Source organism: Coptis chinensis, chromosome 7 (genome assembly GCF_015680905.1).
Source record: "Coptis chinensis isolate HL-2020 chromosome 7, ASM1568090v1, whole genome shotgun sequence".
In the NCBI taxonomy this organism is placed as follows: domain Eukaryota; kingdom Viridiplantae; phylum Streptophyta; class Magnoliopsida; order Ranunculales; family Ranunculaceae; genus Coptis; species Coptis chinensis.
In genome coordinates this window covers 16,436,062-16,455,000 of record NC_141462.1, presented here as the reverse complement: position 1 = coordinate 16,455,000, position 18,939 = coordinate 16,436,062, and the positions used below count along the sequence as shown (strand labels likewise).

At 37.7% G+C, this 18,939-nt stretch overlaps 2 protein-coding genes across 2 annotated transcripts; both read right to left on the bottom strand.

Annotated features, from left to right (window-relative positions):
• Positions 1–5,324: 5,324 nt before the first annotated feature.
• LOC147486271 (Nuclear transport factor 2 (NTF2) family protein) lies at positions 5,325–9,513 on the bottom strand. The gene is made up of 6 exons (XM_086570879.1): positions 9,238–9,513; positions 8,967–9,050; positions 8,708–8,747; positions 8,320–8,388; positions 8,118–8,227; positions 5,325–5,672 (listed from the first exon to the last, which is right to left on the bottom strand). Exons 1-6 carry the CDS (start codon positions 9,477–9,479, stop codon positions 5,537–5,539), a joined length of 681 nt encoding a protein of 226 aa, XP_086427005.1. The 5' UTR covers positions 9,480–9,513; the 3' UTR covers positions 5,325–5,536.
• Positions 9,514–10,450: 937 nt separating this feature from the next.
• On the bottom strand, positions 10,451–11,687 carry YLS9 (Late embryogenesis abundant (LEA) hydroxyproline-rich glycoprotein family). The gene has a single exon (XM_086570880.1). It carries the CDS (start codon positions 11,344–11,346, stop codon positions 10,669–10,671), a length of 678 nt encoding a protein of 225 aa, XP_086427006.1. The 5' UTR covers positions 11,347–11,687; the 3' UTR covers positions 10,451–10,668.
• Between the last annotated feature and the right edge of the window lie 7,252 nt (positions 11,688–18,939).

The following is an 18,939-nucleotide window of genomic DNA, read 5'->3' as shown; positions in this document are numbered from 1 at the left end:
GTTTCAAAAAAATTCAAAACGATCATATCTTCTTGAAATCTGATTGGAGCATGGATTGGCGCTGAAGCCGGTAAAGTCGGTTGGCTGGTCGCCCTAAACACCAGAGAAAGAAAAACATCTTTTTCTCTATATTCTCCACCTCGGTGAGGTTTTAACACATAAAACCGGGCCAAACACATCCAGAAATAACACATCTATCCATAACTCACAGTCAACCGCCCCGAAGGCCATGCCCACAAAGGGCTCTTTCAAGCATGTAGGATTTGGAGCAAGTCCAAACAGTATTGGAACTTAACTCCGGTGACAACCATTGTCAGCATATCAGCAAGATTGTCATGGGTGTCCACTTTCTCAAGTGCTACATCATCATCCTCAACGACATCCCGTATAAAGTGATAATGGACATCAATATACTTGGTCCGAGCATGATGAACTTGGTTCTTCGCCAAATGAATAGCACTCTGACTATCACAATACAAAGCAATAATGTTCTGCTTAATACCCATATCATCTAGAAGACCTCGAAGCCATAGTGCCTCTTTCACTGCCTCTACCACTGCCATATACTCTGCCTCAGTAGTAGATAGAGCAACTGTAGCTTGTAGCACAGACCTCCAACTAACCGGTGCACCATGCATCATAAACACATAACCAGTAGTCAATTGTCGTTTATCTAGATCACCTACATAATCTGAATCCACATACCCATTGACATAACAAGTGCCTCCACCATAAACTAATCCCACATCCAAGGTACCCTTCAAGTACCTTAGTACCTATTTCACTGCCTCCTAATGCTGCTTCCCAGGATTTGCCATATACCTGCTTACAACACTAACTGCCTGTGAAATGTCTGGGCGTGTGCACACCATAACATACATCAAACTTCCCATGGCACTTGCATAAGGAACATTAGCCATATGCTTTTGTTCCTCCAATCGAACGAAGAGAAACTTAGGCGAAAAGCCTAAAATGCCCGACTAAAGGTGTAGAAACCGACTTTGCATTCTCCATACCAAAACGAAAATTACTTTACGAAGGTATTTCTTTTGAGATACAACTATCCGTAAACTTCTTCCTATCTCTGTCAATCTCCATGCCCAATATCTTCTTGGCTCCACCTAAGTCTTTCATCTCAAACTCAGAGCTAAGTTAAGATTTCAACTTGTCTATCTCCACCATACTTTTGGAAGCAATAAGCATGTCATCCACATAAAGCAGGAGATAGATGAAGTCATTACCACGAAGCCTACGAAAGTAAACACAACAGTCATACTTACTTCGGGTGTACTCATATTGCATCATAATTGTGTCAAAGTGCTTGTATCATTGCCTTGGCGATTGCTTTAAACCATACAGTGATCGATTCAACTTGCACACATGATCTTCTTTCTCAGCAATAACAAACCCTTCAGGTTGTCTCATATAGATCTCTTCCTCTAAGTCTCCATGCAAGAAAGAAGTTTTCACATCAAGTTGTTCTAATTCCAAGTCGAGTGAGCAACTAAACTTAATAACACATGAATGGAAGTATGTTTGACCATCGGGAAAATATCTCATACCTTCATTTTGCTACCACTCTTTGCCTTATACCCGATCTTTTGTCGGTTCGGGAAGGACCTCTTTCTTTCTAAATACCCATTTCACTAGTCCTTTTGCCCTTTGGCAATAAAACTAGGTCCCATGATTTTTATCAAGAGACTCTATCTCTTTTTGCATATCAACCAACCAATCTCTATAATGAACATCTCTAATAGCTTCCTTGAAGCTATCTGGCTCATCATCTTCGATATTCAGTGCATATGCCACTAAATCCACCTGACCATAGTGTTTCACCGGCTTCTCGTGCCAATACTTGTGCACTTCTTTAACTTGTCTCTTTGGCCTAGGGTCAGCCACTACAAGTTGCGGATGCTCTTGCTCTTCTTTATGTTGATGTGTGGTTTCATGATTTGGTACCTTTTCATGAACCAACCAGTCATCTGCTGCATTAGACAACTCAAGCCCAGTGGCTTGAACTTCTATAGACTCACCATTTTGCCCAACTCTTTCCGGCTTACTGAAAGATAACACGGAAGTCTCATCAAAGGTAGCATCTCTGTTAACCAAGAACTTGTGGTCTTCTAGACACCACAATCTGTATCCCTTTACCCTATTTGTGAAGGCTAAGAATATTACTTTCTTAGCTCTAGGATTTAGCTTGCTCTTCCTCACATGGTAGTAAGCAGTCGATCCAAACACTCACAAAATACTATAATCAGCTGGGTTACCTGACCACACCTCATAAAGTGTCTTGCAATCTATATCTAGAACTGGTGACCTATTATGCGGTAAACCGCCATGGGGCCTTTGATTTGCCCGATACTCTTTTGCCTAGGCGGCATTAGGCAACAAACATCTCGCTTTTTTCAAGCAAGGTTCTATTCATCCTCTCGCCATTCCATTCTGGCGGGCGCCCCTTATTTGTCTAAGTAATGCGGCAATTCCCTATTCGCCTGAAAACTCTTGGAAAGGCCCATAGGTATACTCAGTACCATTGTCAGACCGTAGTGTCTTTACCTTCCTATCTGTGCGATTCTCAACCCTTGCCTTCCACTTCTTAAATGTCTAAAACACTTCATCTTTCGTTTTCATCATATACACCCACACATAGCGAGTATGATCATCAATGAATGAGACATAATAACAGTTACCTCCCTTTGAAGCCACTCTGGAGGGTCCCCAAACATCCGTATGCACATAGTCAAGGATGCATGTTATCATGTGCTTGCTCAACTTGAACTTGATTCTACACTGCTTCCCATTGACGCAATGCTCACAGAACCCCATACTTGGCTTCTTCAAGTCCTTCAAGAACCCTCGCTTGCACAACTCAGACAAACCCTTTTCACTTATATGCCCTAGTTGTATATGCCACATCTTAGTGCACTCAGAATCATTAATACATGCAACCACTGCTACATCACCTATCACCGTACTACCTATCAAAGTATACAAGGTTCCATGTCTTTGACCCTTCATAACAATTAAAGAGCCACTGACAATCTTAGGACTCCACCTTCCCCCCACAAACTTGTGGCCTTTGGAATCCAAGGTACCAAGAGAAATAAAGTTTTTCTTTAGCTCAGGAACATGTCTCAGCTCACATCGGTTAAAGTCCTCACTACACCATTATACATCTTGACCCGTATAGTTCCAATTCCTACCGTCTTACAAGCAACGTCATTACCCATCAAAACAAAACCACCATCAATGCTTTCATAAGAAGTAAACCACTTCTATTCGGGCACATATGGTAGGAACATCCGGAATCAAGAATCCATATTTCGGCTATATAGTCTTGTGTGGACTCACAGAGACTCAACTCGTCCTCTTCAGAACCTAAAGCATAACTTGCCTCAATTTTAGCCTTACCTTTCTTCTTACCATCTCTCTTGTTCTCTTTCTTCGGGTGAGGACAATTACTTGCGTAATGTTCCTTTTCATCGCAATTGTAGCACTTCACATGTGTCAAATACTTCTTTGACTTAGACCTAAACTTCTCATTATACTTGTAAAAGCCTTTTCATGCGACCTTCCTCTTGCCACTAGCCCCTGACCTGCATCAATGTTATTCTCTACATGTGTCTTCTTCATCAACTCATAAGAAAGAAGTGCACTCTGAGCTTTGTCAAGATCAACATCTTCTCTGTTCATAAATGTAGTCATTAGATGCTCATAGCTTTCTGGCAAAGAGAATATTAAACATGCCGCTTGATCCTCATCATCCATCTTCATGCCAACATTCAAATAATACGCTAGGCGTTGACGAAACTCACTAACGTGCTCTTGCATCCTTGAACCATCCACCATCATGTACCGATAAAGACGCTTCTTAAGGTACATCTTGTTCGTCATGCTCTTGGTCATATACATAGATTCCAACTTGAGCCAAATACCAGCAACGGTATTTTCTCCCATCACACTATACATGACCTCATTAGCAAGACACAACCGGATTGATGAACAAGCATGTAGATCGAACTCTTCCCAATCATCATTACTCATACTCGCAACCTTTAAGTTAATCTCCTTTAAAGCCTTGTGCAAACCTTGTTGGATAAGGATGTCCCTAACTTGAACTCTCCAAATCCCAAAATTATTCTTCCCATTAAACTTTTCTACTTCAAACTTAGAATTTGATATCTTGGGAGCCATCTTTCAAGCTATACACAATAACCCAAAAAACAATTTCACTTCGGAATTTTATCAAACACCTTGTCTACACAAATTTCGAGCACTATGATTTTTCACAAAAACTCAAAATCCTAGGTCATATACCTCACTCTGATACCAATTGTTGCAAATATGACAATGACGGAAACAACTTTATCCACAACAAATACATCAATCCTACACAAAGATCGATCATTCTCACTAGATAAGACTTCAACACCCTTCAAGTAATATCTCAACACTTCTCAATATCAAATAACAAGCATATAAAGTAAAACAATTAGTGTAAAGGAGAACAAACCACAAGACGAGATATATCGTGGTTCGACAATTTGCCTACGTCCACACTGCGAGTTCCAAACTTTATTAGATGTCCGGAGTAAAGATTACAAGAGCTCTCAATTCACTCACAAAGAATGAACACTCAACTTACAAAAAATTGCTCTCTTACAATCTCTCTCTCTTGGTTTTGGTTTGATTAGGTTTTTACAGAAAAAACCTATATTTATACTGTTTCAAAAAAAACTTCCGAAACAAATTATCTATCTTCTTGAAATCTGATTGGGCTGGTCGCGTAAAACAAAGCAAAGTCGAGTGTCTTTTAGCAATCTTGAGGTCGCCAAAGGCATGAGCGCGCCACGCGCCTTGTCCAGGCATACTTAGAGCCCGGGTGCGCCCTTAACACCAAAGAGAGAAAAATGTCTTTTTCTCTACATGTTTCCAGTTTTTTCCTCCAGCCATTTCTGTTGCTAGTACAATGACTGTGCATTCGGCATCATAGCTTGTAGTCATTCCCATACAATGAGCTAGAACTCCCAGCAACTCTGCATTGGTACCTCTGAAAATCACTCCCGCAACACTATATCCTGGGTTCCCAAGAGTTGAACCATCAGTGTTTGCTTTGACAAACCCCATTAGTGGAGGGTTCCATGATGCTTCACTTAACCCCCAACCCAACTCCCCCCCTCCCTATAGCCTCAAAGACTAGTTTCCTGAGTTTTTAAGGAGAAAGTTTTCTCCAAAGAATTGACCACAACTAACAGTCTAACATCAAGAGCCTAAATACATCTAAAACTGGGCAACGCCCGAGCCACTACATTCTGCAACTCTTCACAAAGAAAATGCTTTTTTTTTGGCAAAGCACCACAGAGAAACAACTTGACAACTAAACGTTAACCATTACCCAGAATACCATTTACATATGTGCACTTGGCATTTTTGAATGATTTATTTGGAACTTAAGGAAATTGACAGTGACTATAGTACTATATAGAAAGTAGAAACTTCTAAGAAACAAGCAAAAATTCACTGAGATGAAACGTTATGCGCTTGGATCCTTCCCAAACCCCATCATGGCATGAGTTGCAAGCATTGAGCCTCTACGCGTCAATTCAACCATCCTGCCAAACAGAGGCAACTTAACTGTCTCCCTGTTCCAAAGAGGCTTCTTATCCCACCTGTGACACATTTCATACACAATTCAGATAGCAAAAACCGAAATCCAAAAGAACATTAATGATTAGTACCCAAGAATGTTGGTAAAGTAGAAGAAAAGAAGTTAGTTTGCAGCTGAGTACAAAAAAATTGTTTTGCGGTCTGCTTCTAATTTTGAGTATGACAAATTACATATAGAACTGACAAAATTTTAATCCCCCTATTGCATGGAAGGTTTTTTCGTTTACTCTAACAAAATCTACAAATTTTCAGGAATTTGAGACATTGGCCCTGGTTGCAACTTAGTATAAAATGCAAACTGCAGTATATCAAGTCCTGTGTTTCTTAAATGGGGACCGTGAGTGGGTGATTGGGTGTTACTTAAGCCTACACTAATTTCTTTGTTCCAATGCATCAAATTGTACCCCAAGTAGTAAATATTGTTTGGTGATTTTTTCCTTATCTCTTCTTCCCTCCAAAACTTGCCCAAACAGGTAACTTTCACTTTGGACTAAGAAAGCTTGGATCTTATGGCATCTTCAAGCAATCCCACACCTATTACTAGCTCTATTAGTAATGGGGGTACTAGAAACAACTTTCGGAGTTCTCTTTTCGGTAGAACTAGTAACCAAGATGCAACTGTTGCTTTAAAATCATTCTCTCATATTATTATCGATGGGGTAGCTCAAGTCCCTGACGATCTAGTAGAACAAGGCATAAAACAATGGGATGAATACTTGGTTGGATACTTCCTTGATAGAATATTGCCATTTCCGATGGTGAAGGATTTCTAGAAAAGAAATGAAAATTGAAAGGGTCATTTGACCTTACTACTGATAAGGATTTGTTTTACATGAACTTTACAAGTTCTGAGGACCGTCAGACCGGTGTTCATTGTTGGAAGGGTGTTTGTGATAAAACAATGGTCAGTGGAAATGGATAGTTACAAAAATAAGGTGGCTACTATCCCACTTTGGGTTAAACTACTGGATGTACCAAAAGAAATGTGGACACTTGATGGTCTCTCGTACCTTGCTAACTTGGTTGGAGGCTCACCGATGTTCATGGATGACACTCACCGATGTTATGATGGAACTTTGCTTGCTTTTGTATCGAATTTCCTATAAACTACGAGTATAAAGAAACTATAAAAATCAAAGCTAGAACCCGAGAGATTGTGATTCCGCTTGAATATCCATGGAAGCCTTTGTCTTGTGAGAAATGTAATCGATTGGTCACAGTACCGATCAGTGTGGTGCAAGAACTACTAGGGTGTGGACAAGAAAACAAAATGGGCAACCAAATGGTGTTGGAGCAACCAATGAAGGGACTATTCATAGGGAAACTGAGAGTGATATAAAAGTGCAGCAAGGAGGTGACCGCGTATCTGAAGGAGCAGTTGAAGCTCTTGCCATAGTGGTTGCTATGAGCTCACTTACAGAACAAGTATTGGCCATCAGAGAAGCAGACATTGAGGGAAACTTAAATCAGAGGGGAGAATGTGTGAACCCTCATCATTGCTACAGAAAGAGGTGGTGCCAGAAACCCTCAAACTGCAAGCCCTAGACAAGGAAATAATAGAAGAGTGGCAAGTGCAGATGAGAGTCATCAACATAGAGTTTTACCGGTTAACCAACTGCCGAGTAGTCGAGAACAAAATATATAAGAAGGGTTAGCTACTAGATATGAGGACGAAGATGATGATCTCTCAGAGAATGGAACTGAGTTCTTTAGTGATAAAGTGGCACTTGTTTTGTCTAATAAGAGCTCATTAAGGTATGAAGTGCCTTCTGAGGATCAAAATCAATAGACTATTGTGAAGCCAAAAAGAAGCAAAATGATTCAAGAGCGTTCTTTGGGAGAAATAGAGCATACACTTGCAATGATGAAGAAGGTAAAATCGCTAACAAAAAGCAAAAAGATGAGACGACTTGAGGACTACATTAAAGAGTATTGGGATGCTACTTTGGGACTCACTTATGTGTGTTGTGTTTATTTGCAAAGAATTCTTTTGTAACTATGAGAAAGCGCAGACTCATCTTAGGAAGGATCATCCTAAGATTGTTAAAGACATCATGACTAGGAAGTAGGTTCGAATGTAGCATGGTCAATGTGTTATCTTTTAAGTATGTTAGACTTGAAGCCTATCGTTATTGTTGTGTCTTTGTGTTCCTCCTTTTAATGATCTACTCGTAGGGAGGTTTTGTAAGATTTAACTATTTGCAATATAACAGGTGGGGGTCTGCCTTAACCCCAGCTTAATTTTTAGAAAAAAGAAAAAGTCTGGTAATACTATGGTATTAAAACGTCAGCATCATCAGCCTTTCTCTATTCCTGGAAGAACTCTCGAGTATCTCATAGGTCTTTATTGTAAGATCAATAATCTAGTGTTACTTGATCTACATGTCCAATTTATTTACACATTGAAAGCAGTATTAAGGATAACATAAAGAAGAGAGACTACGTACCAATCCTCATGGCGAACAACCTTTCCTCCCTCGATGTGTAGGGTGATGAGTGAAATCACATCAACATTTTTCCCCATTATTTTGTAATGTTGCTTGTTGTCAATTAGTATCTATATACACGACCAAATAGTGAAATAAGTAAAAATGAAGATACAAAAATCCATATGTACACAATATTGGTTTCCCGAAAAAGGTTTTTCACCTGTCCTTTTCCAGGTGCAACTTCGTTTTCTTGCACAGTGTATTCACCAATTTTAGATTCACTAAATACCTAAAATATGGCAAGGAAAAGTTAGTATAAGCAGTACAAGAGGAGAAAAACTTCCCTCCTTAGCCATTAGGAGGGAATTGTATCCTAAGCAGCAATAAACCATACATTTATTTTCTCTGGTGTCAATAGCATAGTTTCAACAAATGCATATAATGTGGTTTCAACAAACCCAATTTTTTTGCTACAGGGTAATTGTTTTAACTAATAGCATAAAGTTACAATGAAGAAAACAAAGATTTGGAGTTAGAATTGGCCGAATACAGTTTCAACAAACCAATAAAACTACAACAGTTGAAGTTCATAAAACTATATATACAACCTTGCCAAGTGAATAGAATGCAGACTTGATCTGCTTCACTCTGCAAGGAAAACAACATTTGATTTCAGAAATATATTTTGTGAAAATAATAATCATTATTTTGATTTAATAAAAAAACGATAACATATAATAGTAGCGCACAGATTGAGGTGTGATCTTATTTCACACATAGAGAATGGATTAAAAATGTTAAAATGTACCCTGGGACTAGACTTACCCAACCAAAACAGATTAGAAAAGAAATATTAATTAATCATACCCATTAGCGCACATAAGTGGATCTTCAAAGGTTGCATTTGGAGCATAAATCTGAAAATCTTGAGCTGTTGCAGATCCTCCATATCTAAAACAATGTTAAAATATAGAACAAATCAAAACTGCTCTATTTTCTCAAATAATGGGAAGAAATGAAAAACCAACTTGGGACTGTGTGTATTATTTAACTTGTTATGATGGAACTAAGTTTTATATATTATCACCAATGTATTGTTTAATAATGAATGATGAGCTTAAAAGAAGAAAAGACTGACAGTTTCAAAATGTGAGGAATAATCTCCTCAGAAAGCTTTTTCAAAACTTTGCCATCCATCAATTCTTTGGCTGCTCTTTCTCTAATTGGTTCCATGACACCACCCTTAACTTGAGTTGGATATAAAACAAAGAACAATAAGAATATAGTGATGTATATCTTCAATCCACTGGAAAACTTTTCGAAATGGTTAGTGGATACTTTTTGTGTATGAGAACGTATGGAAGAATGAAAGCAGCACATATTTTCGCATTTGAAGTTGTAAAATAGGCAACTAATATAAGTCTAAGATGACGACGTGGGCCATGCTATGGCTTGTATTTTTGAAACGTGGCAAGGTCTTGTCCATTTATTGGACGGCTTTTTTTACACCAAAAAATATCTCAATTGTCGACATGATGCCATGTGGCATTATATTAGTAACTGGCGAAGTGACTTTTGTCATACCAACTTGCAGAAAAGGATTTGAGGCCAGTTCTTCCTGCTGTCCCTTTGAGAGGTTTATGGTATGGGCTTTTGTCCTCGGACTAGAAACTTCAACTTGCCTTCACTTGATGGTAAATAAAGGCTTGGCTGATGAGAATATTTGATTTATGGGCTTGCGAAGAGGTAAGCCACATCCTACTCCATGAGTCCATGGCCAATACAATTGCATCCGGCACGATAACATTTTACTTTAGTACCAACGATAAAAACTTATAAATTAGAAAAAGCAATAAATCAAAATAAAATACAATCATTTTTTTATTAGAAAGTTATTATTGAAGAGAAACATAATTCGAACCAAAATGCATCATCCTTATATTTGTTCTACTTACATTTAATGTTCACCTATCTGGATCAAATTCAGAGTAGAGATATGAGATATCATTCGAACCCGATAAGTTACAAAGTTGATTCGCATTATGGGTAGAAGTGCAGAAGAGAAGTCATATATGCATTCATGCTCAAGGTTTTTGGGCTCAGCCAATTAGAGCTTAAATAAGCCCAATATAGATTGAGTCCAAAAAAGTTGTCAATGCGTGGAATTCCTTAACCAATAAACCGAGTTCGCCCACCAACTCCGTTTACATGACGAAAAGCGTGATAATAATGAACAATTCATTAAATCAAACTAAGCGCTGGACTTGAAGCTGATTGCAAAGACTTCAATGAACAACTTGAGAAGAAAAAAACCACTTCAGAATTCAGATATACTTTCATACCCAGTCAGAGAACCAAATTAAAATTTTATTTATTCACATACAAGTAAAATGGTGTAAAATAATGTACACCCAGATCATATAATAAACCAAAACAAATACAAAGTCGATGGCAGTAGCCATCTCTGATAAGCAATCTAAAGAACTAAAATATAGAAAAAGAACAAACAAATCTTAGTATGAATATAACAAAAACAATGTGTATATGAACTCGTCTGAGGGACGATCGATCAGTAGTCGATTTTGCATCTCTTGGTATTGAATGCAACAGTAGAGGCGCGATTGAATGGTACGTTCAGGTCACACTTGATCTTGGGCTTAAGACGTCTAGTCTTGACTCTGTTAACCTTAAAACGAATTCGAAGGTATAGCCTAATATCAATATTGAAATTTCCATCGTTCTTCTCCCTATCAAAAGTTGTGATTTCTGAATCTCGTAGTGTGATTGTAGAAGTTCCTTGGAAGACTGGACGTAGCATGGTAGTATTTTTACGGCCTTGATAAAACGGAGTCAATGTTGTCGTAGCAAACAACTCATTCTCGTAATAAGCTCTAGCTTCAATTCGATCATAGTAAACACCAATCCTCTTGTTTGAATTCCTTACACTCATATCAAGTGCAAGATTGTATCGAATTTGATTATTGTTGTCTGTGAGGTTGAACTCAGTGAGGGTGGCATCAACGACATGGAACTTGACTTCTGTTGGGCGAAAGATTAGCCAGAACACAAGTGCTACTATGCCAATCATCACTACAATTGTAATGATGATTTTAAACAAGAAGCCTAGCAAGCAACATGGACCACAACAAAGTCCTCTACCGCGACCGTGCCTATGGTAGGATTGTTGAGGAGGAACAGAAGGGCCATAGAATGCACCATTCAAAATTGGTTGTTTTGATTCACCCATGATTAAAAAAGAGAGACAAAGCAAATTCTTTGAGATGAAGATATGAATAGAGAAGAGGGGATTTATAAGGGGTTATATAGGAGTAGGAATGTGATGGAGAAGGTGCGAATTGTGTGTAACCGAAGTTGGAACAGGTTAATTAGTCCTGCCCGCGTTGTAGTAAAAGTCGTATTGGTGGAAAGGGCACGGAAGATGGGGTTGACAATAATTGTATGTCATTATCTTTATCAGTACGGATCTTTTTTTTCCCAGGAGCTGATGTAGAAAGTTTCTCTTCTACGTGTTGATTTAAATATAGAGATGGACTGTTCTGTAATTTAAATAAAGTATAGGAGCTGTTTTGTAAATTAAAATAGTTAGATGAATGGCAGTTTCATAATTTGTTGATAATATAGGGGTAATGTGCTAAATCAAGATAGAAGCGTCTAAATTTTACCAGGTCAAATGCCAATCTTTTACCCTTCCATAACATATCTTATTACATATCTATTTTTAATAATAATTGTAATAATAGAAATTGCATAAGGATATTATAGGAAAATGTTACTATTCACCGAACCATCCTCTTTAAAATAGTTAGATTTAGAGATATGTCATGTCATTCTCTAATTTTCATGTCAACTCAAGCAGTTGACTATTACCATTTATAAGAACACATTAGGGCATCTCCAATGGAGAGTGTATATATACACCTTCACATAAATGTCATATAGGTGACACTAGGATTTTATGGCCCCTCTTACACATTAATAGTTTTCATATCCAAAATGGTATCCAATGCAACAAAGTTTAAGAGTTTGTAAAGTTAAAAAATTGAAAAAAACCGACGGTCAAAGTCCGTGACAAGTCACTTTGAGTAACGTCCGTGGTTTAAGTTAAACGCCGTCACTTTGAGTAACGTCCGTAGTTTATTAAAACTGGGCCAATCAATAAATGACGGTCTTTACCCGTCGCAAACATTACAATTCTAAAAAAAAAACAAAACGTGAGTTTAAGTGACGTCCGGATTTCTTTTTAATTGGGACGTTACTTCAAGTGACGCCCGAGATGTTTATTAACTAATTGCCAGATGGGGAATTCCCCACCCCCTCTATTAGATATTAGCTTATCACCTAGGATTTACACTCCCCATTGGAAACATGTTTTTGACATTTAGAGTGTAAATTTTACACTTTAAACAATTTACACCCTCCATTGGAGATGCCCTTATAGGAAAAATGTACACATGTTTTTGCAATTTAGACAATTTACTTTTTTTTTTACACTGCAGTACTATGTACAATTAGTTTTTTTGCACTTTTAGACTATGACTCAATTCTAGTCAGTCAATGTTGATGTGGCCACAGGAGTACACAACGTGTCCGTTCATTTCATGTGGTGGCATTAATAAAGCACGTGAGAAACACATTTTTTTTTCTTAAAAACTGAAAAAATAAATTAAATACCAAATTCACAACTTCTTCTTCTCTACGAAACCAGTTCACATAAACCCTATAGCATAAATGAAACAAACATGACACACAAAAATTAAACATGACACTTGCACAAACGAAAACAAACATAATAAGTCTTGACTGTTAAATTAAAACATGACACACTTGACTGTGAAATTAAAACTTAACACACAAAAACTAAACCTAGAACATGACACAAAAATCCAAGCCTAACTTCAAACACCACAACAACACTTCAATCAATTCCTCTTATTTTTCTTCGTCATGCATACACAAACAGCACTTAGAGCCAACACAACTTCTTTAACTTGCTGCCTAGATGGCCCTGCTGGTGTTGGTGTTGGTGTTGCCGATTGTGTTACTGGTGATATTGTTGCTGCTTCTGCTAGCTTGGGTGATCTTTTAAGGCGTCTCTCAAATCCTGGTGGAATTTCTGGACTTGGTTCTCGTTCTCGTCGAGCTTCACTTCCCTCTCCATTCTCCTCCATCATTTCAATACAACAAATTCTACCATAGTCAGTACAAACTCTCAAACATATCTCATCATCTTCCATCGCAATCTCCATAAATATCCTCCTACCATTCTTTGTTTGCATCATTTTTCGAACTGCTTCAACTAATTTATCAAATTGTTTACTATCTCCCTAAATTTCAAATATATTTCCCTTCACCATTATTTGTTTTCACTAAATAAACATAACTATAGTCTGTTTGAGTTCTTACCCAGCAAAAAAAAAGTCTGTTTGAATTTTTATAGCAAGTTAAGCCAATAAATGCATCCAACTAATTAATCCGTTTCTCAATCCTCACACATATATTCAAATTTTAAATAATTTTAATTTACAAGACAACATTTAATTATGCATGGTTTATTTGGTTTTGACACTTGTTATTAGTTGATGTATTTTCAGCCATACCCATTTTTAATTTTCAAACAAAGTTAAATGGGCGTGGAAAAAATGGGGAAGGAGAGTTAAATGGGTCACGTGCCTTTCATGTGCTATTTTAAGCTATTGTGGCATACCAAACAGTGATATGACGCCACAGTAGCAAAAAAAATGACATGTCAGCATTTTTTGGCAGGAATTTGGCCTATGGTCGTTACCTGAAAGAAAAACCATTGTACAAAGTACTGTAGTGCGAAAATAAAAACAAAGTATCTAAATTTTAAGATGTAAAGTACGTTGTACATTATATTATACCCGTAAAGTGTTTATAAGAATAGCAATAATTTACAATCACTGAAATCTATATAATGTCCGGTATGGACCTTCCTATTTGCGTAACCAGCTGGTTTTCCTTCACATATAATTCGTTCATTGGCAGCCAAGAAAGCTCCAGTCTTGGCTAACCTATCTGCAGTATAGTTAGCTTCTCTAAAGATTATGGTGATCTTAATATCTGGAACTGCAAGCGTACAATTGTTCCATCTAGCTTGCAGTGCCCAAGGTACATTTCCACTCCTAAAAGCTTGTGTAACTGCTTCGGAACCGGTTTCGATCCATAGCGTGTACCATCCCTTAGACATTGCAATCTCCACCCCCTCAAGAATGGCAATACACTCTGCGTGTTGACAGTACGCAAGATTATTTTCATCATAATGAAACTTGATGTTGTGGCAACTATTTTTAATTGTTTATTTATGCTACCTTCAAGATATCTTAATTTTTTTTTTGCTAAAGGGAAATTTTATATTAAAGGTAAAAAGTTACAGAAAAATAAATTTAAAGTTACATCATATGTGGCCATGGATGGTGTTCCATACATGCCAGATTTCTTTTATGTAAACCTGTAGTAGGTTGCATTAGGGTTCTCTAGTGCTTGTTTGAACTCTGGTCTCCACATGCAAGAGTACATCCTTCATTAGCACAAGAATCAGCTCCAAAGTTGGTTTCCCTCCATGTGTTTGTGATGTTCACCCAATTTAGTTGCGCTTTGCGTTTCTGCCATGTATTTCTAAACTTCCAATGCACCTTGTTCGACTGAAAGGCATAAGCAGCGGCTTATGAGTATGATTCTATCCATAAGTCCCTCCATCCTTGCTTAACTGCTATCCTTGTACCTTCTATAATGTTGTGACATTCTGCCATGCATGTAACTAGCCTCCACACTTAAACCCCTAATGCCAGCAGCACAAACAACACCCAGATAGTTCTTTGCCACAACTCCCCAACCAACAATGATTGGATTCCCTCTTGATACACCATCCGTGCTAATTTTCATAATTCCCATGGGTGGTAGAAACCAGTAGCATTCTAATATCTGAGGGGGCTCTTGATAATCTAGGTTCTAAGTTTAGTTTCTGCAACAAGATAGGGTCAGAACTAGACATTGTACCTTTTGTCGACTTGTGTGCCCTTCTCAAGGCAATGCTTATGTTCTTACAAACAAGATTGAAGTTTGCTTGCTTTTATTCATGTTAGGGAAAATGATACCAATTGATCCCCACTAAAATTGTTTGTATATGGACACTCTAAACTCCAATCAAAATCTAAGTTTTTACTACAACAAACAAGCACACTTCTAAGTAATGAAATTAACTATCACAAACAATCAATATAAATATAAAGTAAAAACATAACACAATAAGACAAGCTTTACCGTGGTTCGGCCAATGATGTATACGTCCACAAGAGCCAATTCTTTTATAAGTATGGGAAGGAAAATTATAATCACTCTGCTCAAGTATCTTCAACACTTACTAGATCTCTCTAAACCAATCTCTCTCCTTACAAGCTTTTTCTTTTTGCATGGGTTTTCTCTCAATTTTGGTTACACTCAAAATTGGTTTATCTCAAAAACTTATTATGGGTTAGAAACCCTAACTTCTTTTATATAGTGTACTTGAAATTTCGACAAAACGAATTTTGATCTGTTCAACTAGACCGTCCACACTTCTTAAAGTTGGTCAGACTAGGACATCTTTGAAATAGGACCGAAGGAGTAACTTAGAAGGTGAGACAGTTATGACGGGCCATCCATGAATGGGAAATTTGGCAGGACCAAGCCAACTATACTTCACAATGTCATCCACTCTCCAACACAACCTAGCTTCTTATTTTGCCAATCTTCCTCATGTGAGGGATAACATCCAACAATCTCCCCCTCCTGAGCCATGAAGGGGGTACTCCATGCACTTCCAAATCGTTCTTCCTCATGTGAGGGATAACACCCAACAATCTCCCTCTCCCGAGCCATGAGGGGGTACTTCACACACTTTCAAATTAATAGGAGGAGTGTGCTACCAATCCAGTGGTAGCATAACAAACATCAAACTTGCCCTTCGGCAAAACTTTGGTCATCATATCTGACCCATTCTTGTCAGTATGGATCTTCCCAATGCATAATTGTTTCTCTTCGAAGACTTCTCTAATCCAATGATAATGCACATGTATGTGCTTGGATCTAGAATGGAAACTCATATTCTTGCTCAAATGGATGGCGCTCTGACTATCGCATTGTCCCATAAACTGTTTCTGTTTTAGCCCTAGTTCATTCAAGAACCTCTTCATCCATATAACATCTCTTTGCAACACTCAGTGGCTACAATATACTTAGCTTTTGTAGTGGAGAGGACAACACACTTTTATAACTTCAATTCCCATGAAACTACCCCCCTGCAAATGTAAACATAAAATTGAAAGTTGACTTTATTGAGTTAACATCACCTGCCATGTTTGCATCTGTGTAGCCTTCAAGTAAGGTATTACTCCTACCAAAACACAAACACATCTTAGAAGTGCCCTTGAGATATCTCAATATCTACTTAACACCTTCCTAATGCTCTTTACCAGGATTTCACAAAAAAAGGTTTACAACACCAACATCGAAAACAATATCCGGTATTGTGCATACCATTGCATATATCAAATTGCCCACTGCGGATGCATAATGAATCTTTTTGCATTTGTTTCTTCTCATGCTCACCCTTCGTATACTTAGCTTTGGTCATGTGGAATTGGCCACCAAGGATAACTCACAGGCTTCATTTGATCCATGTTGAATCTCTTTAACACATTTTCAATATAGCTTTCTTGTCTTTAAATTGTAGTATTCTCTAACCCTTTTGAATGGGAGTAATCGGTCTTTCTATGTAGTCGTACATTAAAATTCCAAATCCACGCCATCCTTTATCTAATTGTACGCACCATAAATGTCATTTAATTATTATTAGGGCATTTAGAAAATGAAAGGATTGGAGAGAGTTCGGACGTATTAGTTTCTTCTCGCTTTGCTTTGTGTTAAACCAAATTCTCATCTCCCTCAATTTCTTCAACTCAATACCATATGGGAAATCAATCAAAAGAAACTTGATATTAACCTTTTTTGTTAATTCCCATTTTGATGATCCATGGGATTGCTGTGAAATTTGATCTCCCTACAGAAAAATCTTCAGAAAGAGTTGTGAATTAAGCTTGGGGATTTTTAGAAAAGTAGGAGTTGCTATCACTCTTGAATTTAGGTAACTCCTTCTAATTGTTTCTATGTGTTCTCAGAGTTGGGATGGTATAAACAAAGCCACCCCACGCTCGCACAAATATTTTTTTCCCCTGAATTCTATTAAAACGATGTCCCTATGGTGGGGAGAGTTCTCCATCTTTTGCATATATAAATTGAATTAATGAAGGAAACTTTTATATAGTTCAGGACTAATTCGAATTTGGGTATGTGATTTGGAATCATTTATCCTATGTTTATTGGATGGACTGGATAAAATTTGATATCTTGGGCAGCTCTAATTCCATGTTCTACTAATGAGTCTATAAAAGGGACACGACTTTCTCTCTGAATTATTTTTTTACTTAAACTTAGCAATTAATTTGTGTTCTATAGTTAACTACTTAATTTGTTGATAAAAGTAGACATTTTTTTTGTTCTCATATTTTAGAGTACTTAGGACAGGGGAATACTTTGGAACAATCCAATTGATATAACAACTTTCTCCACTTCTCAGCATTTCCTTTGCTCTTGGTGGTCTATATATGGATCCATCAGTGTTTGTTGAGGTATACCCTAGCTTTTCATGCTTTCATTTTTCCTTCCAAAGTTTTAGTTCCTTGCTACTTTATTGCTGGAGTTATCCCTCACATGAGAATGAGGAAGAGGAGAGAAATTAGTTCTGTTCGCGTGAAGAGGTCTAAGCGCTTGCACGCACATATTGGTCTAAACCTAAGGCGCACCCACACCCTTGTTACTAGAAAAGAAGATAGTTTTTTCAGCCTCAACAGAACTTGTTTCGAGGGGCTCTTTAGAATTGGCCTTGTCGAGAGCCACCACATGCCTATATTTGCAGTTTCTAATTAATTCACAAGAATCAGCTAAATTGAAAGCCCAATATAAAACCAAAAATAAGGTTTTGGAAAACCAAGCCAACACAAAAGTCTTGAATTGAAACCCAATTTTGAGAGAGATCAAAATTGATAGATAACCTTTGCAGAGAGAAAAGCCTGTAAAGAGAGAGGAGTGATCTAGTAAGATGGAGAGACTTAAGAGGAGTGATTGTAATCTTCATTTCCAAGTTATAAAAGGATTAGCTCTTGTGGAAGTAGGCATCATTGGCCGAACCACGTTACATCTTTGTGTTGTGGTATGCTTTACTTTTCTTTGCATTATTATTTGTTGTTGATAGTTGTTTAGAGAGTTAGACATACTAGGTTGGTTGTAGTAGATATTTAGAATTTGTCTGGAGTAGTAGTGTGTTCATATTACAAGTTATCTGTGTAGTGGGGATCGATTGGTATCGTTATTCTCCAACAAGTGGTATCAGAGCCAGGTTGGATTAACCTAGGTTGTTATCCAAATTTTGCTCGAAAGGTGCTTGACAAAATTCCTGAGAGAATATTTGAGTTTAAATAACTTATAGAGATGGACCATTCAATAAACACTTGCATGACTAGTCTGAATAGAGCGAACTACACTATTTGGAAGGCCAAAATGGAAGACTTGCTCTATTGTAAGGACTTGACACAACCCATTGAAAATAGAGGAGAAAAACTGAAAAATGATTGATGCGGCTGAGTGGAGCAAGCTTGACAGAAAAGCTATTGGGTACATTCGACAATGGATTAACAACAATGTCTTTCACCATGTATCCCAAGAGACTTCAACTTTTGGCTTGTGGAAGAAACTCGAAGACCTC

What these genes read in the sequence shown, in the direction of transcription:
- LOC147486271 (XM_086570879.1), bottom strand. Translation starts at nt 9,479, where the DNA reads ATGTGCTGCTTTCATTCTTCCATACGTTCTCATACACAAAAAGTATCC. An exon ending in TTGCACCTGGAAAAGGACAG is followed by an intron (nt 8,228 to 8,319) that starts GTGAAAAACCTT and finishes TCGTGTATATAG; the next exon opens with ATACTAATTGACAACAAGCA. An exon ending in GTTGTTCGCCATGAGGATTG is followed by an intron (nt 5,673 to 8,117) that starts GTACGTAGTCTC and finishes AATGTGTCACAG; the next exon opens with GTGGGATAAGAAGCCTCTTT.
- YLS9 (XM_086570880.1), bottom strand. Translation starts at nt 11,346, where the DNA reads ATGGGTGAATCAAAACAACCAATTTTGAATGGTGCATTCTATGGCCCT.